Raw genomic sequence first — 24384 nt, forward strand, 5'->3', positions numbered from 1 at the left:
CTCGCCCCACCAGGAGCCAGCCCCGCAGCGCCCCCTCCCCTCGGCACGTCCGCTGTGCAGCTGCAGGGGCCGTCTGAGGGGCCCGAGTACCTGGCTCCCTGGCCTTTCACTTGGAAACCATCATCGGCCTTGGTCCACGTGTCTTGCTCTGTCATATAAATACCGAGGGGCCAAGATGCTCCAACGGCTTTGGTCTAAATGCTGACAAACTCCTTCCCAGTAGGAGTTTCTAAGGACTTACATGATACTTTGGGTTTGGAGGGGGGGAAAAATGGGAGCGTTTTCAAATTCCACTACTCTAAAAGTGCTAATCAGTATACTTAACACCCAGGTCTTCTAAGTGGCTAAACCCTACTCTCATGTTTATTTGTGCCTCTTCCACGGACAGCAGGCACGGGCCTGGGGAACCTGGACGACGTCCCGCCCGAGACGTGGCTACAAAGCCCCGGTGGGCCCTGTGCCCCCGGAAGGGGATCTACTCACGGAAGTACTTCAGCGTCTCCTCGATCTGCTCGGTGGTGAGGTCGATGTTGGCATCTGGAGAAATGAGGGGTGTGTGCAGCCAGTCGTCGTGGTCATACCCGTAGATGGTGTCAGCTCTTAACTTGTAATGGGGCAGCTGCTCCTCCAGCAGGCTGATGATCTCGACTTCCGGAAGGTCGGTGCTGTTGCACACGTCTGGGGAGAGGACGGAGACATGAGGGCCCAGCCTGGTTGTGCGGGCTCCGAGCCGAGAATGACCCGCAGGGTCCTCTCTGGCTGGCTGGCTGGCTGGCTGGCTGCCCGCCTCCTGCCAAGTACAGGCAAGGTTCTCGTGCCTTCGGTGGCTGGGCCAGGTCGGTCTTTCCAAGCCTTTCTCTGGCCACCCTCTCTCAATCGCCCCACACAGAACCCAAACAGCTGTAATTTCGCCTGTATGCCAAACTTCTTTCTGCCCCTCTTTTACCATTCAAGCTATCCCCTCCATTTAAAATTTTGTTCTCATTTCATTCATTCATTCATTCCTTCATTGGTTCATCCACCTCCATTTCCTCCCAGGCATCCACCCAAATACAGCCTCAGTACCAGAGACACGGGAGACACAATGGTAAACACACAGCCATGGCCTTGCCCTTGCAAAGCTGTATCTCACGGATTTCCAGCCATTAAAGCACCAGGCGCCGCCCCATCGAGGTGCAGCTTGAATGCCGCCTCTCCCCTGACACGCTGGCGCTGTGTGCACTGCGAGCAGAGTTACCCTGCCTTCCCGCTTCCGCACAGTGAGCCCTCCGTACCCACAGGTTCTGCGTCTGTGGAGTCAGCCAAGCACAGGGAAAATATGGGGGCGGGAGAGTCACCCTGTTGCTGACGTGCACCCCGCAGTGAGGCCTGCGATGGCTGCATTGGTACTGAACAGGCACAGGCTTTTTTCCTTGTCATCATTCCCTAAGCAATAGAGTAGAACAACTACCTACACAGTAGTTACACTGTATTAGATATTGTAAGTAAACTGGAGATGATTTAAAGTATAAGGGGGAATGGGTGCAGGTTATATGCAAATAAACAAGGGACTTGAGCATCTGTGGATTTTGGCGTCTGCGGGGATCTGGGAACCAGTCCCCCGTGGATACCAAGGGGCCCCCATACACACATGGCATTTTGTCAGAACTTCGCTTGAAAGTTCTGTCTTTGGGATGTTTCAGCATCTGACTCATCTCCCTGTGAGATGGCAAACGTCTCACATTCATCGCATCGCCACACTCGGCATCTCACACCATCACACTCCACACACGGCTGTCCTCAACCCACCCCTGTGCCCTTTGAGTTCCTGGCCCAGACTGTGAGCAGCGGCTGCACGGTGATGCCCAGGGAGGTGACTCAATCCATACGAAGCACAGTGAAGCCGGCCTTTTAACTAAATTGCACACGCTGGCAATATGGCAAGTGTTCCCAGAACAAGAACCAGTCTTACACAACTCCCCTACCCCCAGGAAGAATGAGTTAAATAAGTGCCAATGGGTATATGTCAACTAATTCTGATGTCAATCACTGTATCGGCCCATGTCACGGAAAGTATCTGGGACCTAGGATGGTAAATGTCCTGTGTGAGTAGCAGAGCTTTGGTCGGCCCATGGAAACCAAGATGCCTACAGTGCACAGAGCTGGACCAGAGAGAAGAGCTAAGTGACCCTTCAATAAGAAAAACCATTTGAGAGGTAAGAATACAACGGGGGTCAGGTCTTAAGGAGGTGGCTGCACCTGTTGTTGCCTTGGAGCAGGAAAAAAGATGGCGGATCCGAGTGGAGGACAGTTCAGCCTCCTGTCCCTCTCCCAAGTGTAAGAAGGCGGGGGAGGGGAAATCACTCTCGAGATAAATAAAACCCAACAGCAAGGGAAAATAAGGAGAAGACGCTGACAAGAGGTCCAAATTATGGGTGTATCTCAAAGATGGAAGTTGGCACCCAACTGAAGAAGAAAGGTTCAGCCCTAAGCACACAGAGGAGATGACAGTGCAAAGCGTGGGTAAGTCCCAGAGTGCTCCAGGCCGGCGGCGGGTGGGGTGGGGGCAGGAAGGACCTGGGACACCCAAACGGGCACAACAGGGAGGACCAGTCCCTTTGCTCCTGCTTTGGCTTGAGCCCAGACAAAGAAGGCAGCAGAGCCGCTCACACACAGGTAGACTGTGCGGGCACCAGTGCCCAGAACAGCTATCCAGAGACTTACCAAATCCCTGCCTCGTTCGTGTTCAGTGAGACACCCACAGAGCAGGCAAAAAAATATACGGAATCACAGGTGAAGAGACCGATTGTCTCCCTTTGGGCAAGGGCGCTCTGGAGTCACCTGGAGGCTCCCCGCACCCACCTCCTACCATCCCGCACGACCTTCTCACCCAGTTCAATGCGCAAAGCTTCTTGGTAGAAGGAAGCTTTGATTAAGGAGGCCAGTGTGGTTTGTCCAGAGCTGAGGAACAGAGTAGAAAGTGAAGACATTCAGAGCTTTACTGAGAGCTTTAGGGGAGCTCCTCATGCGGATCTTCTGCCTCGCGTGGGGAACGTTGCAGTGCACACACCTGGCATTTCGGCCAGCTCTGCCACTCTGCAAGGTCTGGTCCCAACAGAACTACGTCCTCCGCTCGGCCAGAGCCCACAGCCCTACCTCAACACAGAAGGTGTCTCCCGTTCCTTCCCATCCCCCACTAACCACAGACACCACCTGAAAGGTTCAGGAGGGACCCATCATTAAGCTGCTCCCTCTCAAGCACGCAAGTGGAAGTTCCCACAAAGCTCACCTCGGGGAGAGGCCTCAGAGCGAGAAAGGGGCTGCCACCTGACTGAGGGGACACGGGGTCAAGGAAGGCTGATGCCCGGCCGGCGGCACCTCTCTGATAAACCCGATCTGCCCCGTGGAAGACAGTGCCGGCTCGTCCTAAGACACGAGCACTGGCCTGCAGTGACCGCGGAACGCTGCGGATGGCTTGTCGAAACACGAGAAAAACATACACAGAGACAACCAGGTCCTGTGGGGAAACAGGGGCGGAACGGCCACTCTTTCTAGTGAAAAGCGCCCCGTTCTCCCCACCCCCCCCCCACCCCCCATCAGGCTTTTATTGGGTTTGTTTACACAGGAATTCAGGTAAAGCTCATTAATCATTGCCAGGAAGTAAGGATCAAACAACAGATAACAAGGAAGTCTGAGGGCCTATTTTGAGTCAGGGTCAGAGAGCTAAAGAGCCAACTTTTAAAGAGCTAAACTTGGAGGAACAAACTTACTTCTTGCTTGGACCCTTATCAGTTCACTGAGAGCATTCTAAACAAAGCAGGTTTCACAGGATTTTATGCATTCTTTCTTAGGCCTGATCACCTAGGGAACCTGCCCTTTCCAGCACAGGGCTGCACCACCCTCTGTCATTGTTTCAGGTTTAGGTAGAGCAAGGGAAGTAAGGCAGCCAAGAGATTAGGAGATTTCTCGCAGACAATGAGGACTCAGGCTTTGTCAAAGCCTAGGGGCGAGGGTCCATCATCCCCTTTTGCTGTAGCCCCCAAAGTCCTTCCTTGGGGGCCTCCCATGTGATCGTGCCTATCTTAAGTCATTCCCCCCTTGGGAATCTTACCCGACATTGGCTAACCGACCAAGCATTGGAGGCCAGGCAGGGTGAGGTCTGAAGGAGCAGAAGCAGCGCTCCTGCCAGGAAGATAAGCTTTTGTCTCCTTGCTGACTTATGGTCCAAGGTCATTCCCTCAGCCTTAGCCTTGGCGGGGGTTACAGCTTCTGATACCAGGCAGGGCGGTTCCCAACCGTCCTAGAACGAGCAGCAGACCAACCCACTCCTGCATGACACACCCACACAACGCTGGAATCTTCTGGTGTCACTGCTGTGTGGTGGTGGAGAAGGCAGCGGGGCCCAAAGACATACATGTACATACCCCTTCTAAGAATAACGTGTCACTTGTGAGCACGCTGGCAGCTGCTCACACGCTGAGACTTGACCTGTCCGTCCACATTTCCAGGGCTGAAGGTCGACTTATTTACAGTGTGGGTCCTTGTGCCCAAGGGATATCGTTTTCCTTGAAGCATATGATGGCCAGTGAGATAAAGTATCAAAAGGTGAGGCTATGCCAAAGAGCCTTTAAAAAAAATAAACAAACTCCGTTTATTTGATTTTTTTCAATAACATGGCCAGCCACGTAAACACAAGCCATGTTTTTCAGCTTCCTGGAAGACCCAGAGAATTAGGGCGCAGGAAAGGATTGAGGAGACTGCTCCGGGAGCCCTGCTTGCCTTTGGCTGCTGGGCCGGAAGCCCCGGGACCTCCTGTAGAGGGGGACATTACAATTGGTTCCTGGAGAAGGCACATGGAGGCCCAAGGCTGGGTAAACAGAATATGAAAGCCTTCAAGAACTCCCCAGGAACCTTGTTGTCCCCAAACCAAACACCACGCCAGGTACCTTCAGAGGGTTCACTGACCCTCCCAGCGGCCTGAGACATAGATATTTGTGCAGTTTTATAGATGAGGAAGCAAGATTCGCAGGGATTGTGGAATATCTTTTTTTAAAAATTGATTACAATTACCTTCTAAAGAGAGGGCAGTGGGGAGCAGGGAGAGAGGCAAGAGAGAAAAACATTGATTTGTTGTCCCACTTATCTGTGCAATCATTGGTTGATTCTTGTATGTGCTCTGACCAGGGATTGAACCCACAACCTTGATGTATTGGGACAATGCTCTAACCAACAGAGCTACCCAGCCAGGGCCGCACTGGGGAATATCTTGGTGGTCAAGGTCAGACAGCTAAATAAGTGACAGATCCCATATGAGAAAGCTCAGCTGCCATCTGCTGCCCATCTCCTAGGCGGGCACACTGGAAATGCTGGGGCACTCCCAGGACGTTCTGAGCTGGAAGTGTCTGCTCTGGACAGGTAGATTCCACGAGTGCAGCGGGGATGTTCACTTCCACCCACGGACAGTGGGGGGAGGTGCTGGGCAGTTCTTCCTTCCAGGGCACAGGGAGCAGAGCCACGAACTGCAGCGACCTGTCTGCAGGACCACGAAGGACCAGGGCCTGAGAAGGACAGCCTGCCGCTCCCCGTCCTGGAGCTCTCTCAAGCTCATGGTGTGAAAGGACCCAGGTGGCCCAACCTGGAAGAAAAGACCTCCTGACGGTCATCATTTCCCCACAGCCCCAACTCACATTACCAACAAGCTATAAGAAATGTGTTCTCGGGTCAGTCCCGAATGAAGGGCATCGGCCTTCGGATGGCACTGGATCCCGGCAGGCTCCTGGCTCTGACAGATCTGCGGCAACAGCAGCCTGGAACCCACTGACCCCCCAGCCTTCCCCGCCATCAGAAAGGCCAGGCTCACCCAGGCAGTCGGGGTGGTCTTGGCCTCAGCACCCGCCTTCCCCCAAACACTGCAACCTCCCTGTGGTGCTGGCTGGCTGCTGGCCCCACCTGTCAAAAACCGCCTTTCATTTTTTATTTTTTTTAATTAAATTTATTGGGGGTGACATTGGTTAAAAAATTACATCGGTTGCATCAGTGTATACGTTTCTACCATACATGATCTGTAAACTGTGTTGCAAAGAGGTGTATACAAAGGTGACTCAAAGGACACCTTTTAAACCCCAGTACTGCCTTGCTTTAGGAAGCTCCCGGCTCCCTATAAAGTGTTTCATGATTCAGCCCACACCTTCTTCCTGGCACAGAAGCTACTGGAACAGAGGTTTCCCAATATCTAATGCCTGCTTCTCCCTTTTGATAATGGAGCCCCCAAGGTGTGGCTGGGCACATGGCCACCCTAGCTAAAAACTACATTTCCCAGCATTCCTTGCAGCAAGGTATGTCCATAGGCCTGGTTTACAGGATGTAAACAGTCTTCTAAGCCTTGCCCTTTCCAATTTCAGAATTGTGGAAATGGGCTGGTCCTGGAGCCATCTTAATCGTATAAGTAAAGGTGACACCCAGGGGATGACCAGAGCGACCCTGGGTGCCTGGAACAACCTGGTGGGGCAGAGCACTCCTGGGCTATCTTCCACTTGGCCTGTTAAGAGAGAAAGAAGCATCTAGCTTATGGAAGCCACTATTATTTCAGCGTCTGTTAACCCAGCCAAGCCAATACCCAAACAGCCTCTCGTAGCCAGCTCAGCCTTCACTATTTTCTCCAGCACCTCTTCTGTTAGGCCACCAGCTCCCCACCGCTCTCCAAACACACTTCTGCAGAAACCTTGGGTTTTACACCAGCTGTGCTCACTGCCGAGGGTGCCCTCCAGTGCTCAGCAGCCTCCCTCTCAAAATATCACTCAAATGTCAGCCTGTATTTCAAGCTGCCCCCGCCCTCTGCCCTCTGGCTACGGATTTAGTATGCAGCACATTTCATTACAGCGTTATCAGTGTTATCCACAGTTTCTTCTCCACTCACCGAGGGCCCTGCAGGGGAAGGAGCTCTAAATTACCCACCTGCACTTCCAGCCCAGGGCTGAGCGCCACGCCGGGCAACCCGTGTCAGTGAGTGTTGGGTGAGTAATGGAACACAGGGAAGGAAAAACCAGCAATGGCTGAGAGGTCTGGTCTGCCGACACTCTGCCCACTCAGGATGGATACACGCTGGCCTTCAGCAGGGGTGGGGTAGCAGGGGTTGGAGGGGTGGAGTTATCTAGTGTCCAGGGCTTTTCAGGCCCCTACCAAAATCATCCCAGGTCCTGGTTGGAAGCAAGTCTGGCAGGAAAGTGACAGTCCCCTTAGCCACTCAGCAAAAGGACATCTAACCCAAGGCCTGCCATTCTTATGCCGCTGCTTTGGGAGGAACACAATGGGTCTCTTCGCCCTTCCCAGGTTTCCTCTGAGGCGTGAGGACTGGAGCGGGCCCTCCCACTCAGGACAAGAGCTTCCTTTAAGGCTTCCCGGGAGGTGGGAGAGGGCGCTGGAGCCTGCTCGGTGTCCGGTGGGTCTAAGGCCGTAAGTGTGGCGGTGTCCGCTCTATGCCTGACATGGACTGGACCCTCACCCCCAGAGAGGGGCTGGAAGAAGGGCGCCCCCATCTCATGATTTGCACTGATGCCTTGGTGACATGCCAGCTTCATGAAAGTTTCCAGGTGTCCAGGACAAGGTTTACATTTGACAGCAGAAGTGGCTGCTCTAAATTAGTGTCCGACATTGAAAAATCAGAGACTCTCAGGTAAAAACACAGATCCCCGGCCACCGTGTTGCACACTCCGAGGGGTGGCCGTCCCCCAGATGGGGAGGGGGTGTAGCTCCATGGGGGCTTCCGGTCTGCAGGCCGGAGCTGGAGGGCTCTGGGCCCAGAGAGCAGAGGGCTGTGCAGCTGCCAGGGAGCAGGGCAGAAGGGCTGTCTCGGAGGACAGCGTTCTAAACCCACCCAGGCCCCGGGAGATTCTGGGGAAAACGGCAGGGGAAAGGGAAGAGTGAGAGAGAGAGAGAGAGAAAGAGAGAGCAGTGCTAGACAACAAGAAAAAGTTAGTAAGAGAAAGCTCTGGCAAAGTCAGGGGAAGGCAGCAGCCAACAAGGGCACAGAGGAAAGGAGGAGACAGAACCGTGAGACCAGGCAGCACCCTGCTGCCACCTGCTGCCAGGTGTGTGGCCCTGAGTGTAGTAGCAAGAGCCCTGTCCCAGGACTTGGGAGAAGGGGACCCAACCTGGTCCTGTCACCCCAGCAAGTCACATCTTGGCCTGCCTGGGACTCAGTTTCTTCATCTGTAGAACAAAGGGGTCCGGTTACAGAAAAGCTCTCTCTCTACCCCGAATGCCTCTGAGAGGCCCGACCAAGGGCTGTGTCAGGGGCACCCACAGGGAGCCCTGTGGCCCTCGATGCGTCAAGTTCCTCCGAGAGGCCAGGAATCAGCATTTTTACATGAGATCCTCTGATTGTTTAGATGTTGGACGCTAAGGCAGAATTCTGTAAACACCTGAGGGCCAGAGCAAACACATGTGCCTCCAGTGTGCACACTGGGATTTCCCATCCTGGTGATTCACTCTGGGCCTCAGCGGAAGGTTCTAGACTCCACCAAAGGTGACAATCAAAGGACAGCAAATGGAACCTTAACTCACCCAAACTAGCCATATTCCAAAAGCCCAGCATTTTTCTTTTTTTTTCCTCCCCACCCAATCCCAATGCCATCTTTGCCCAGCAAGCTTGTGCTTGGCCACAAGGGTGGTGGGTGAGGGGCCGGACCACGGTCCGTGCCTGAGAAGTTCTGGGGGGAGGCAGGGGGCCGCCCTCCCCACCCGCTGTACCCGGCAGTGACTGCAAACCCATAGGTCTGAAGGTTTAAAGACGTCCCAGGACGAGACCCCGCTCCTACTCAGCCACACGCAAACCATTCTGTACAGACTTGGAAACAATTCCTTTTTTTGAAATTATTAAGAAGAAAGGGCACAGGCTCAAAGACATGCAGACCACGCTGCTGCTGGAGACACATGATACTTTGTTACTGGTGTCCGACAGACGTCCTTCTAGAAAAGTCTTCCCTATCATAAAGTCACTTCCTTTAAGAGCCTTACCTAAGCACCTTCAGGGAATGCAAGGTAAATAAATACTCTCTACCCCACAAAAATGATTTCACAAACCACAAAGGGACCGTTAGAGCTAAAAAGGACTGGCTCGACCACCTCATTTAATGGAAGAGGACTCTGTGCGTGGAGAGGCTGGGCAGGTGGGCAAATGTCACAAGGCCGCCAGCCACAGACCCGAGATAGGTGCACAGCCGCTGCTCAGCCGGCCACATGGGGCGGGGCACGGTGTCTCTAGAGGCAACAGGCCACGCCCCTGCCCAGCACACACTGCCTCCTCCCCCACTGCATACCCAGCACCCCGCCTGGTAACCCAAGTGCTCAGTAAACATTTGCTGGACAATGCAAAGCACCTGAATCGATCCCTGCATTTCATCACTCTCACCAACCAGCCGGCAGGGCAGGGCGAGGATTGGGAAAGCGTGTTACAGATGAGGAAACCAAGGTCCCAGAGATCCGACGAGCAGCCCGAGTCACTCACTCCACCAGCAACTGGCTGGGCTGGACCCCACCCATGCCTGCTCCCCCTCGACCCCAAATTCACACGGCCCATTCCCACCATCTCTGGCCCCTTGCGAGGACCCTGTAAGGGAAGGAACCTCCAAGAAGGCACTTCTCCGCCCTGCACTAAACTGTAGGGATTTCAGCAGAACTGAGGACCCTCCTGCGGACTGGGCATGGGGTGACGGTGACATCGGGCAGGCGCCAGGGCACTGCAAACCCTGGCTGCTCTAAGAGGCTCCGCCCCAGAGCCCCGGACCCAGGATCCACGCAGTGGGACCCAGGAGCTGGCTGTTACATTCAGTCCCCTCCTCCGAGGGGCACTTGCACACTGACCCGAGAAGTGACGGTTTGCCCCTTAGACTTTAATGAACCCAATTTGCCTTCTTAATTTAAAAAAATCGGTAAGTAAAGCAGGTGGCTCAACATTAAATGTAGGAAAGGGTGAGGTGGTCTCCCCGGCAGCTGCCCACTCACATCTGCCCTCTCCCGACTCCCACCTGAGACTTCTGACTCCCCGCAGAGCTGGTGTGGGCTCACAGCCCAGCAGGGCCTCTCCCAGCCCCCCCCCCCCCCAGAGGAGACTGTAGCAGTCCTGCAAGGTCCAGGGACTCGGGCGAGGTTTCTCTGCCAAGCAGGGGCAGGAACAGACACGAGGACAGACTCAAAGTCCCTCCAAGTCCCTCCTGTCCCATGTCCACCCCTTAGCTCAGCTCCTCAGGTGCCACCCCCCAGCTTATACGCCAGCCTCTGTAAGAAAGGCACGCTCTTCTTTTCTCTTCCTGTTCTGTCCCCACCCTCTCCCCTCCCCCTCCCCCTGGCCAGGGACCGTTCCCTTGTGGTGAGCCATAAAGGGGCGGGGGGAGGGTATCTCCCGGAGAGGGAAGGCAGAGTGGAACAGGAGAGAAGAGGCCAATGAAACTGCACTTCAGAGGCAGAAACCGAAGCCGACACTGGGGAGTTCTCTGGAACGGCCATGGCCTTGGTTGCCACCAGAGGCGACTCTTTCTAAGAAAAGGGGCCAACGAGGCCACGGGTCCGATTCCACGGAGACAGGGTGTCAGGTTCGGGGCCGTGGCGTACTCACACGTGAACAGCAGCTCCCACGGTGCGCACCGGGATGGGAGCCGGGGAGCCGCTCTGCCGTCCAGCGGTCCCTTTCGGAGCAGGGTCTCTGGCGAGAGGCTAGGTGCACGATTGTGCAACCGAACGAGGCAGCGCACACGGGGAACGCCAGTGTGTTGCGCAACAGAGCGGGCACCATGAGGCAGGGCGAGGCAAGACGGAAGGACCCTGCTTTGCACGCCCCCTGGGAAGTCCAAACCCAGGTCAGGGTTTTGGTGACCCCAGAGGCTCTACAACAGTGGGCGGTACTACATCAGCGATGGGGAGCATTGCAATACTCACGCAGCTAGAACTATACAGACGTTTCTCTTAAAGGAGAACATCACGTGCCTGCATCCAGCACCAGAGTTAAACCTCCAGAAAAATGCTCAAAAAACAGGAAGTGTGACTGTTCCTTTGAAGTTGTTTCACTAGGAGATAAATTTTTAAAAACACTTCGGTTTTCCAATTCTCTTGATAATTTCTCTTTCAAGTGTCCATGATCTATCGTGACATTATAAAATTACCGGGGAAATTGTTTTTCCGTGAAGATAGGCGGGGTCGGGGTGACTGTAACTGAGGGACCGCTCACCGCTGCAAAGGCACTGGGATGGCACTGGGACGGCACTGGGAGGGCACTGGGAGGGAGCGGCGTGATAGCATTTCTGGAAACCCAAACTGGTCAGGGTCCCCCAACCGGTAATCTCACCCGTGGGCTTAGAGCTGAGAAAGGACTCCAGAAACCCTCATGGCAAAACACACGAGCGTGCTCATGATGCATCTGATAAAGTGAAAACGCGTGCCATTACCAGGTTCCTCACGAGGCGAGACACACAATTCCCTCATGACCCAGCAGTTCCATCCTGGGCGCCTGTCCATCCCAAAGAAGTTACACCCTTGTTCAGAACAGCATTGTCCACAACGGCCAAAGCTAGAAGCAACCCAAGTGTCCCCCGATGGATGAACGGATAACAAACTGTAGTACATGCATGCGGTGGAATATCACTCAGCCCTACAGAGGAAGGAAATTTTGACACATACTACAGCTAGGTGAAATAAGGCAGGCACCAAAGGACGGACACTGCATGACTCCACTTACATAAGGTCCCTACAATCGTCAAGCTCCCAGACAGAAAGTAGAATGGTGGTTGCCACTAATTAAATAATTCCTCCTCGTAACAACGCTCCTTTCTCTAAGTTCTCCCATTTTCATCTTCGCTGTCTTGAGCACTTGGGGTGGAGACTTCTGTAAACATAGCACGTGGTTTCACCTTCTGACCCCTTCGGAGACCCTGTCTTCACACAGGAACGTCACAATCCTGGCAGCTGCGGCTGATCTTACTTCGGTCCCGCCTCCTGGTGGCTCCGCCTTCCTGAGGTTCCCTGCTCAGGGGCCTTTTGTTTTGTAGACTAAGCGCCAACAGACCCCTTTTTTCCTAGCAGTCTAGGACAGAGCTTCCCTAGACAGGGCTGGGAATGGAGAGTGGTCTCCAGCCCTGAGCTACCATCATTTAGCCCTCCTGTTGTGCAAAACCATCATTTTCTGGAGTGGGACATAATGTGAAAGAGGAGGGAACACTGATTTGGAAGCTCCATGCCAGATCTTTAATTCTGGTCCAGGAGGCATGGCACACACTGTTAACATCTTCCCACTACTCATACTCCACCACTTTTCTTAGCATCAAAGCCCGAAGCCCCACGGGGAGATTACATTTCTGCAGCAAGGTGTGAGCATGGGGCTAAGTTCTGGCCAATGAGATAGCAAGAGTAGTGTGTGAGGCTTTCCAAAAAAGCTCTGCCTTCCTGCAACCTGGAACTTAAACACAATGGCTGGAGCTTCAGCAGCCTTTTTAGACCATAAAGGTGACCTTATGGATGAAAAATCACAGCTAGTATGGTGGGACGGAAGGACAGGAGGAGCCTGGGGGTCCTGAGGACGGCAGGGCTGCACCAGCATTGCAGGGCCCCCCTCTGAACTTTTATGTGAGAGAAAAATCAATCCTGTGAAGTGAAGCCACTGTTCTGTGCAGCCAAGCCTGATTCTCACTGATACAGGAAGTAACCTTTAAATTATTCCTAGGAGGCAAATCTGTATTTCTCTCATCGCCCATAGCGAAAACAGGAAACGTTACTAGCACCTCCCCTCACTAATCTCCCCCCAACTTCTTGGGTCCTGTTGCTCCGATCTGGGGGTTCAGATCCAGCCTCCTGTTTTCAAATCATTGACTTTTGACATCTACACTGCTTTCTATTTTCCAAAAACACACCCAGTATTTAGAGTTAGACTCTGGAAGGCCCGAGCAGCTGACCAGCAGGGGTCAGCATCCACACCCTCCCGCCTGTCTGTCCTCTCCTCCCCAAAGTCAGCTCTCATGAGGGGGCAGCTCTCACGAGGGGACAGGGGGCAGTTAGCATCAAGGGGTGAACCCCGAGATAAAGAGCTAAGTGCCGAGTCAGGAAAACGTAATTTTATCAACAGAACAAAATTTTGTGAAACCATAATACCCACTGTGCCTCCACCACCCAATAACCATCTTATTGTTCATTGAAATGACTTCCTGAACAGGAAATTCTGTTTATAAATGAACAATGCTGACTTTTTCAGAACATCAAGTGAGATCACGTGGATATTAAAAGACTTCAAACCCACCCAGAAAAATGACTACGGCCCGAGGAGAATCAACAGTTAACACAGACGACGACAGGAAGGAGACCTGAGGGGGAAGCAATTCCGCATCACCTGGGCCAGGTCTCTGGCCCATGCAGGCACACGATCAAAACGTGGAGACTTGCCCTGGCTGGCGTAGCTCAGTGGATGGAGTGCGGGCTACAAACCGAAGTATCACATGTTCTATTCCCAGTCAGGGCACATGCCTAGGTTGCAGGCCATGGCTCCTAGCAACCACACATTGTTGTTTCTCTCTCTCTCTCTATCTCTCTCCCTTCCCTCTCTAAAAAATAAATAAATAAATAAAATCTTTTAAAAAACCGTGGAGACTTACACAGGGTGGCCTCCTACAACAAATCCAAGTGAGAAAACGTCGAGCTGTAATAAAGGGCAAACGTTAAAAGTTGTCGTATCAGGAGATGTAATCGTGATATACAGGTGTCCGAGGCAACGCGAGTGTCTATTAGGCACACACTTCAACAGCACGACGGTCACTCGAGAAGATCCCCCGGCGTGCTATCCAAGGCAAGGGTGAGCCGTGAGTCCAGAAGAACAAGGGCAGCCCTGACAGGTGTGGATCAGAAGGTTAGGTGTCGTCCCGCAAAGCGAGAGTTCGCCGGTTCAATTCCCGATCAGGGCGCATACATGCCTGGGTTACAGGTTCGGCCCCAGTCAGAGCGCATGCAGGAGGCGTCCAATTAATGTCTCTCTCTCTCCCCCTCCCTTCCCCCTCTCTAGAAAATAAATAAATAAAATCTTTAAAAAAATAACAAGGGCAGTAGAAACCCTTGACTTTTAGTAGGAAGAGTTGACTTTTTGAAAGCTTATTAAAAATGCAGCCACACTGAGGACTGAGGGGCGGGTGTGGGAGCAGACTGGGGGTGACAGCTAAAGAATCTAGAGTTTCTTTTTGGGGGTGATAAAAGTGCTCCAAAATTGATTGTAGTGATGATTGTACAACCTTAGGAACACACTAAAGACCATTTATATGGGTGAATCATGTGATATGTGAATAATATCTCAAGGAAGCTGTCTCACATACACACACACACAAGCACACAAGCAACCACAAGGAATCTAAAAGCAGGGCCACTGTGCGTGCTCACTTGGGTCAGGAACTTGACCACACCCCTGAGAACAGAAACACACACAGTTCAGGCCCTCCCCGTTCACTGTTGGGAAGGCCCCAGGAGCCTGCGATACCTTTCTGAGACATTTCTACTGAGAGCGAATTAATAAGCAAAGTGAGACCTCAAGAACAGTAGCTCTGGCTGTGCTGGGAATTCCACGCTTAGGGAACTGTTCACAGCCGAACCACGCTGAGTGGGTGGGGCACTACTGGCCCCACCCAAAGCCTTGGATTTTTTTTTTTTTAAGATTTTATTTATTTATTTTTAGAGAGGGAAGGAAGGGAGGGAGGGAGGGAGAGAGAGAGAGAGAAACATCAATGTGCGGTTGCTGGGGGTTATGGCCTGCAACCCAGGAATGTACCCTGGCTGGGAATCGAACCTGGGACACTTTGGTTCCCAGCCCGTGCTCAATCCACTGAGCTATGCCAGCCAGGGCTAAAGCCTTGGATTTTTTTTTTTTTTTTGGCTTCCCAACTGAAAAGGGGTATTTCTGTCTTATTGTTAAGTCCATGTCCTGATACAGTTCAGGCCTGGGAGGTCTCGCCAGAAGGCCCCGCCTCTGCCTGCTTTGAGAAACACGGTTCTATGGGAACCGCTCCTACAGGTATTGTCAGCAGCTGCTTTCAGCTACAGCAGTGGGAATGAACAGTTGTGGGACCCGCAAACCTAAAATAACTGCACTCTGGCCCCCTACGGGGATTCCCTGGCAATCCCGGCTCCAGGCCACAGGATTCTGAGTCCTTCCTTTCCTCCCCACGCCCGCCCCAGCGGGGCTGAGAGAATGAGCAACCAACGTGGAGGTCGCTGAGGCCGCCTGTGCACCGCCGCCCTCCCAGGCCACTCCCTAGTCACCTGAGGATCCTCTAAACTCCAGGCTGTTTGCTCGGTTCACAACCCTCCCTTCGCTGCCCACCCCTCCCACGGTTCACCGCGAATGAAACTCCAATTCGCAACTCTGTGACTTGGAGCCAGGCCGCCGCACTCGCTCTGGCCAGTGGACTGTGAGTGGACAGAGCTCACGGCGCGTCTACCCAGCGGCCTTCTGTGTGGCTGAGCCTGTCCTCTGGTCCTCTACCAGGTGAGGGTGGCCCATGACAGCTGCTGCCCCCTTAGCCCCAACCCTCCCATGACAGACGTGAGGAGCAGGCTGCGGCGAAGCCCAGGCCGTCCTCGGGTAACCTACGACCACAATCGGGGAATAAATGTGCATCTAGAAGTCATCTGTCATCCAGTGTTTCCACAGCACACCTGACTGATACGCACCCAGTTTAAAACCATGGAAGATATACAAGCACGGATAACTGGAAGAGTCAAGCTCACCGTGTGGGACTGACCTGACACCACCGTCAGGGTGTCCTGAGGAGTCTGAACCAGGAAGACACGGCCACGCTCTCACACATGCTGGCATCCAGGAACAGCTAGAATCAGCCCCAGCCCAGAGCAGACGGGGTAGAATAAAATAAAAGAAGATGAATCGAGGCGGAGAAAAGGAGGGGTTGGCGGGTAGAGGTTTATTTTGTTCTGTCTACACAATGAAGGTTGCCTGCCTTACCTGTCAGGCTGTCTGGACAATCCTTCGGTCCCTTTCAGAAGTGGCAGACCCAGGGAGCTGCAGGTATCTGGTCTCAAGGTCAAGGCTGCCGCTCCTGCTGCTAGTGCTTCCCCCGCCCACTAGGTGGTGCTGCACTCGCACCTGGACAGGCCCACTCCCTCCTTCCTAGTGCAGGCAAAGGAAGGAGAGCAGACTCCTGAGGGTTTGCAGGCCCTTCCGCAAGCTCTGATCTGCCCCTCCCCGTTTCTACCCACAGCAAGGGAGGGACAGGGATGGAGTCGCATGGAGCAAGGGAGTTCAAACCTGCACCTGAATTTTCTGTTAAGAGCTTTGATCCACACAGAAAAAAACAAAAACAAACAAACAAACAAACAAAAAAACCCCATATCATTCTGTTTATCAGAAAACAGGCTGGGTTGGGGCTGGGAACAGAATTCCCACGGAGAGAAGAGAAGAGAAGAGAAGAGAAGGAACGTCACGGCCCCCATGACCACAGGCTGAGCCTCCTATCATCTTGCCAACCATCAACAAGCAAGGCCTTCCCTGTCTCCTACTGGGGGGGCTCCGTTTGGCCCATGCACCTGTTCCGGCAAAGAGACCAAAACCCAGCCAGGGCTTTGGCAGCCCTTCTGGAACACGAAGATGCTAGTCCTGGTCTGAGCTGGCTCACTCGGGGGCTGCAGGGTCCGCATTCTGTGGCTGCCCAGCTAGTTTTCTTCCATCCGCCTTCAAAAACCCTTGAGGCTCAGGCTGCCTGGTTTGTGTCCACATGTCCACATCCCTCCACCTGTGGCATCAGGCTTGCCGTCAGCCAGGCTGCCCGGCATCATCACCACCTCTGAGCGCGACGCCAACCAACTCCCCGACCTCTCAACCCTGGGACCTCACGGTCCACCTCTGACAGTGACACCTGGGCCGCCTCTGAAATCTGAACCTCAGGTGCCCCCCTGGCGCCTGACCATGACCCCCGCTCCTTGACCCCTCCAGTTTCTGTCTAACAAACGTCCCCTTCCCATCCAGCGTAAATCCCACAGCCCTTTGCTTTAACTTCCCTCCACGGGACTTTCCTGCCGCCCACAGGACACAACCCACTGCTGGATGAAACCAGCTGTCGCCTCACCGTGCGCTGCAGCTGGGCCCCCAGAGGCCCCGGGGGAACTCACGGAGCTCAGGGGGGCCGACAGGGAGCCCCATTGCAGGGTCTGCCATGCTCAGCACTGGGTCTCCTACATCTACCCGGGTGGGGGCGGGGAGGGCGGGAGGGGACGTGAGACTGGCTGGACAAGGTCTGAAACAGCCCGCCAGCAGAGAGCAGTAAACGGGGGGTGGGGGGGGTGAACCTGCCTTCCAGGCGCCCGGAAGGGGAGCCGGCTGGTTCTCTGCGTGTTCTTGCTCCCTCGTTCTCTTTCCCTCCCAGTGGTCTGGCTCCCGCCTGAAGACGTCCAGACGTCAGCCATCACGTCTCCCACTTGGCTTCCTTTCCACCACCCCTGCCCCCACCCCCCACGAAAACTCCACCTGAGAACTCAGAGACCTACTGCACACTGACCTGACCGCCACACTGAGTCCTTTCCCTCACCCGCTCCCTCATCTGCAGGCTCGCCCGGGATGTCTGTCTGCTGACACCTTTTTACTCGTCTTGCTGCTTCTAGCTAGCCGGCGTGCCCCAAACGAGCAGCGCGAAGCCCCTTCATCGTCACAGGGTGTGCATCAGAGAGATGGGAGGGTGCCCCTCACCCTGACACCAGGGGAGAGGGCCAGCGGACCACAGGCTGAGCTCACACCCGCCGTGTGCTGGCAGAGCCCCAGGGGAGCACCCGCCAGCACACCCTGACAGCCTGGTGTCTTCTTCACCTGGAAGCGCAGGTTCGCTGTGGCGAAGCTCCCAAGGTCTTTGCCCGCCTAGATCGCCCTGGTGGAAACCTTTCCTTAAGGGGGAAAAGGAAACTGTTTCCCACTGAGGTGGGGAAGGAAAGGAGCAGGGAAAGGAGAAGTGGGAGGGGAGGAGGGGGAGGAAGAACAGCGGGGAAATGGGTACCAAGGAGGAGAGAAAAGAAGGGGAAAGAGAAAGAAAGAGGGGAGGGGAGGAAGGGGAAGAAGCGGGTAAGAAAGAGAGGAAGGAAAAGAAAAGAAGGAGAGGAAAACTGAAAATACAATTTCTCTGAGCCCTGGCTGGGTGGCTCCGCTGGCTGGAGAGTCATCCCACTCACGACAAAAAGCTGTGGGTTCGATTCCTAGTGGGGCACATACGGGAGGCAACCAATCGATGTTTCTCTGTTTCTTTCTCTCTTGCTTCCTCTCTCTCTCTCTCAAATCAATAACCTACCCTTGGGTGACAATAAAAAAAAAAAGAGTTCTCTGAGATACTCCTCTGGGAGCAAAATGCCCGCTGGCCCCTGGTGTAGGGTCCATCTCCCGACCTGACAGCACTCGGAGTCAGACCCCACAGGCCTCCCCGGGCACCCCGCCGACGGACGGCCTGTCCACACGGCTCTGTTCATTCTGCTCTCCAGGGCAGAGTCTGGGACACCAGGGAACACGTGGGGGTCCCTGCTTGGATGAGGCACAGGGCGCGCCCAGTGGGTGACACCAAGCGCAGCCCCTCACTCTGCAATTCAAACAAAACCCAAGCTCCCAGCCAGCCATGTGCCAGGTGGGGCCAATGGGCGAGTTCTGTACCAGGAGATCCCACTGTAAGCTGGGCTGGCTGGGGGCAGCTTGGCAGAAACCAGGAGCTAAGCGGAGCCATCAGTAAGAAGAGCTAGGACTGTAATAACGATGGAACTCCTTCCGTGCACCTCTGCACCGGGCACTTAGTAGGAGTTCCCACACCCGGGGACCAACGGCCACCCTGAGGCTCCTGTCATGCCCATTTCAGAGACGGAGAAACAGGTTCAGAGACCAGAGGACTTGCCCAGGGCCGCACTGTCAGTGCTATGGCCTGAGTCACACCCAGAGCTCTTGGTCCCCAAACCCTGGGAAGCCACACTGAAGGTCTGTGCAGGCTGAAATGCGGCGGGAGGGGAGACTTCCCCCGGGGAGCACGTCTGCGTCACCCCGAGAAAGCACAGCAGGCCGACACCCGCTTCCTTCCTCTTTAACCCCGCGTACGCGCAATACAATCTCAACAGAACCACGGGAATAAGCCTGACAGAAGAACCTGCAAGTTTATTAGAGGGAGGGAGGGAGGCGGGAGTTGGCAAAGGACAGAGTTTTACCAGAACAGCTACTCCGCGAACACCCAAGGCAATAAGCTTCCTAGAAGCCAAAGCAAGAGGACGCACCCACACACCCCAACAACCTGGTCATCGAACAAAAAGGAGTACACGGAAGAGAAAGAGAACAGTTTGAGCGTGAACCTCAACCGTTCAAAACGTTTTTGAGACCAATACTCAACAGTATCGTGGGCAGCATCTTTCAAGTCCCTTTTACACAGGGTGCAGAGATTCCAGCCCCTGCGCCGGTCAGCCGGTGACCGTGGGGGAAGCAGAGCTCAGCCGCTGCAGGTCTACGAGGACCAGCTGTCAACTGACCGAGAGCACGTCCATCATCGCAGAAGGTTCTGCTGGGAGTCCTCCAGAGCTTCGGACTTTCCTAAGTATTTTCACACAAATATGTCCCTTGGTCCCGCCACCCCGATAAATCCTTGGTTCCCAGGAGACGACAGAGCGACAAATGCTGCCTCCCCAGCAACTTCGGAAGCCTGCAAGGCCTGTCCCTCCCTGAGGCCACGCCCATGGCCTTGCAGCCCTGCCGCTCCCGGCGGAACCAGCTGGGCAGCTGGGCCTTGTCTCCCACAAAGGGGACCCAGCCTCCCAGCCCAGAGGACAGTAAAGAAGCAAATGCAAAGGGTGGGGAAGGAGAGAGCCCTGGGCCAGTGAAAGGCAAGCACAGTTCTGAGACACAGGAGGGAGTGTTGACGGAGGAAAGAAGAGAGTAAACCTCGGCCCAGCATGTGGAGGAGGGGCCGCAGGGCCCAAGCTCAGTGACCACAAGAAAAGAAAGACAACGGGGGGAGGTGGCCTGTAAACTGGGGACCTGAAGGGCCACTTTAAAGCCACTATGCCAGCCACTACCCCTCCCCCCCCCCTTCCCCGGCTAGCCCAGACAACGGGAATCCCAGGATTTCCTGCAGGCCAAATACAGAGGGGTGATGACAGTGCGACAGACGGACAAAGAGGCGGGCAGCGAGATGATGGGTGGGTGGGTAGGTAGGTGGGTGGGTGGGTAGGTAGTACACAGACAGACAGGCCGGTGATAGGAAGAGAGAGACAGGCCACAGTATCAGAGAAAAAACTGCTAGGTGAGTGCATACTGCGTGCCAACAGCACGCTAAGTGCTCTGAGCGTCCCAACTAACTTAATCTCCACAGCAGTCCGGAGAGGCGCGACCGTGAGCCTCTCTCTACAGTTGGCGACGAAAGTATAAATAATAATTATCTTATTTAGATGTATGCAGGTAACTACTCCAGGAGCTAAAAATAGAAACCATTCCGAAACATTTATCTCAAGTCACAGAGAAAAAAAAATCCCTCTAGGAAACACCCCAACACGCTCCACACCCACATCCTGAGAGAAACACAAACCGAGACCAGATGCGTGGCTGTGTTCTGTGGCTCGGCCGGCAAAGAGCGAGGCGTTGGCTGATGCCCCGGGCGCCCAGGGTGCGGGTGCCCGGACTCTGCCCCACATTTCCCAAACAAAACAAGAAGCACAACCTCTCTGGCCACATCCATCACAGCTCAAGTCCCCCCTCTAGACATTCTCACAAGGGCATTCATCTCATATCTGCACGAGTGTGTGGGGACAAAGACATTCCTTGTAGCCCTTTCTGTATCTGCAAACGACCAGTCAATACTCCAGGGTATGAACAGTCAATACTCCAGGGTATGAACAGACCGCACTTCCGTTTATCTGCACACCAACTGCTGGGTATTTGGGCTGTTTCTACCTCTCGGCAATTACGAGGGTTACTGCTTGGAACACCTGCATGCAAGGTTTGGTGTGGACTTATCTCCTTTCTTGGGCACATAACTGGGAGCAGAATGGGCAGGGCACACAGTAACCAGGTATAAGCTTTGAGGAACTGCCAGACTCTACTCCACAGAAGCAAATGTTTGATGTTTCCGGCTGCCAACGTTTGGGCAAATTTGTTACACGGCAGTAGACAGCTAAGCCGCGAGAATTCAACAAGGTTACATGTCAAAGGCATTCAAGACGATGTCCGGCGCATAGCAAGAGCTCTGTCGGTGTCAGCCGCTGTTATCATTACCAGTGTCTTCCTACCCCAGGGCCTTTGCTCCTGCTGGTTCCACCGCTTCGAAGGAGTGTTCTTTCCCTCTCTCCCAACCCCGAGCTAAACTCCTTCATATCCCTTCAGACTTCTGCCTAAACACTGCTTTCCCACAGAAGCCTTCTTGGAAATGCCAACTCAGAAATCCCCTTTACACCCTCTCTTAGCGCCCTGTCCGTCTCCTGTGAATATCAAATGCAGTCATAGTTCCATAGAAATGGGTGTAACTATTTTTAAGGCATTTTTCTCTCTTTTGAATTACAAAAGAGTCGCAGGGCTGGCAACACCCTGTCTCTGTGCACACAATAGAAACCCAGTTATAACTCTTAAAGGCCAACGACCCACTAGAAAAACAAGCAAAGACAAAAGGCAGGCTGTTTGCAGAAACTGAAACATGACAGAAAGGAGGCACAGACACATCCAGATGCAATACCATTTTTCATCCCTATCTGATCAACCAAGATGAACAGGACTGATAATACCCAACTTTGGCAAGAAACTGCCAGAAACTGCCACTCCCCCGTGCTGGTGGCTAGACATGAGGCGCAGGCTCTCTGGGGGGCAGTGCTGTGACGTACACGTCCCATGCCCTGCATGCACGTCCCCTGCCAGCTTAGGCACATATGGGGTAGGTGACCCAAGAGATATACATGCCAGGCAGTTCCTTAAGGTGCTGTTAAGAAGCAGAAAGTGGAAACAGCCGACAGCATCCTTCAGGAGGGGACCTGCCAAAAACACTGGCACTTTCTTGCACCGTGAGCGGCCAAGTACAACTGTAGCCTTTGCAGCTGCCGCCTTCACGGGAATTCTGCCTGCAGGGGCTGCTCACTGTGTGGCCCAATGAGGCCACGGCCATGGCCACGGCCACCCAGCTACAACGGATACCCAGTTCCATCGTCTTACTCTAGTTTGTCCTGTACACTACAGTAAGGTGTTCTATGGGTTCTTATAACATGATGTGTTGAGGAGGACTAGTTGTCTATTAACTTCAGATCCATAAAGGAGAAGTTAAAAAGTGTTTCTTATTTAAAAAATAAATTGTAGCTTTCGGTTTAAATAAGTGAAAGGTGATCATGAGACAGCCCCACAGTGGGAGACTGCGCAGCTCTTTTAAAGAGTAAGGCAGCATTGTTGCAATGATTGTGAAATCTTTTTTAATGCACATCGGGGTATACGATACGGTCCCGCTCATGTATTTTAAAAAAGGAATTATGTGCACCAAGCCTTCCTGGGATGGTTTTTTAAAGCTGCAGAATGGTGGAGTGATTCTTCATCGACTACACTCGGGTACAATTTCAAGTTTTACCACTTGCATGTGCTATTTTCGTCATTTAAAACCCCAGTGAAACGAAAATATTTTTAAAAAAGGAAAACCCGGAATGGGGGAGGTTAACGTGAATAAGGTCAGAACGTGACCCTGCTGGGTCCAAACTCCGAGGACCCGGGTTCCCCACGACAGGACCGCTTCCCTCTGCGCCTCCTTACAGCGTGGGTGACGGCGGCACCCATCTGGCAGGGCCGCGCTGAGGACAAGATGAGTCCCCACAGCAGTATCTAGGAGCCAGCCGGGCACGGAGCAACCGCTCAGTCAGGGGCAGCCTCTGTGAGCACGGGTGACGGCTCGTTTTAGGTGTCAACCTGACAGGGCCAAGGGGTGCCCAGACATTCGTCAAACATCATTCGGGGGGGGGGGGGGGTTTCTGTGAGAGTGTTTTCCAATGATTAACGTTTATACCAGTCAACTGAGCAAAGCAGGTTGCCCTCCCTGGCACGGGTGGGCCTCGCCCAATCAGTCGAAGGTCTGAATCGAATAAAGAGGCTGATGTTCCCACGAGTAAGACAGGAGTCCTCCTGCCCTACTGCCTCCCAGTGGGAGTCAGCTTTTTCCTGCCTTTGGGCTAGAGCTGAAACCCTGGCTCTTCCGAGGCTGCAGGCCTGCTGGCCTTTGGCCTGGACCCACACCTCAGCTGTCCTGAGTCTCCCCCCAGCTTGCTGCCTGCAGATCTCGGGACTTGTCCGCCTCCATAACCGTGTGTCATACCTTATAATAAACATCATACATGTAGATGTATGCATACGTGTGTACATACACACATATTTTTTAATCCTCACCCAAGGATATGTTTATTGATTTGAGAAAAAGAGATGGGGGGAGAGAAACATCAATGTGAGAGGGAAACATCGATCGGTTGCCTCCCACAGGTACCCTGACCAGGGATCAAACCCGCCCCCTAGGTATGTGCCCTGACCAGGAATCGAACCTGCAAACTTTTGGTGTACATGACGATGCTTCAACCAAGTGAGCACCCAGCCAGGGCTATATATGTATCTTGCTGGTTCCATTTCTCTGGAGAGCCCTGACTAATACAGGATTTATGAAATCTGATTCATTCCAGGTCTAATTACAGTAACAAAGTGTCAGTTCATGATAGTTTCAGCCTGATTTGCCGCTTTGTCCATGCTCACCCAAGAGCAGGGTTCAGAGAACACAGACACGTTTCTGACTCAAAGTTCCTCAGGGGGCGATGAGTCCCAGAGCCACCCAGGCAGCCTGTGGCCAGGGCCCGTCCAAGCCTACCTGGGAGGCCCGACCCTGGCGATGGCGCACCCTGCCCCCCTCTCTCTCAGGAACCCCTGCAGAGCCCCGGCGGCGGAAGCCGGCCGTGTGGGCAGAACAGGGTGCCGCAGGCGGAGGCCCGAGCCTGGCCCCAGGCCCCGCGACGGCCTCCGAACCCTGATGTGGTCCCGCTGAAAGACGGCACCCTGGCAAAGCCTGTGTGCTTCCGAAGAGAGCTCACTCCCACGCTTGCCGATCTAATTGATGTAAATGCAGGACGAAACTTTGCTTCTCAAAGAGCACCATTAGGAATGCTACTTGTGGCTGGGCTCAATGGTCTGAAGTCCCTCAAAGAAACCCCTGGTTAATTTTTTAATACGATGACTCTTTAAGTTTTTTAATGATATTTTACTATTTGTCAGCTTCCTAAAATGGTTTCAAGGGAGTCAAGACTAACACGAATACGTTACACACATGAAAGGCTTGTTTCACATTCAGAACAAAAGCCAATTAGGAGAAGGATAAAAATGTATCAAACACTGAGAAGTGTAGCCCACCCCATATGTCAAGAATCTTT

General features: G+C 53.7%; 1 protein-coding gene across 4 annotated transcripts in view; it reads right to left on the minus strand.

The window, feature by feature from the left end:
- Positions 1 to 24384, minus strand: part of TRAK1 (trafficking kinesin protein 1) — a 102203-nt gene that overhangs the window by 72122 nt on the left and 5697 nt on the right. For all 4 annotated transcript variants that reach the window (XM_036030479.1, XM_036030474.1, XM_036030475.1 and 1 more), the window contains exon 2: positions 484 to 678. Coding sequence is in view for 3 of the 4 variants with exons in the window: in XM_036030474.1 (XP_035886367.1) it covers positions 484 to 678 (195 nt within the window). In the remaining variant the exon portion in view is untranslated. The remainder of the gene's footprint in view (positions 1 to 483; positions 679 to 24384) is intronic.

This window comes from Phyllostomus discolor, chromosome 7 (genome assembly GCF_004126475.2).
Source record: "Phyllostomus discolor isolate MPI-MPIP mPhyDis1 chromosome 7, mPhyDis1.pri.v3, whole genome shotgun sequence".
Lineage (NCBI taxonomy): Eukaryota > Metazoa > Chordata > Mammalia > Chiroptera > Phyllostomidae > Phyllostomus > Phyllostomus discolor.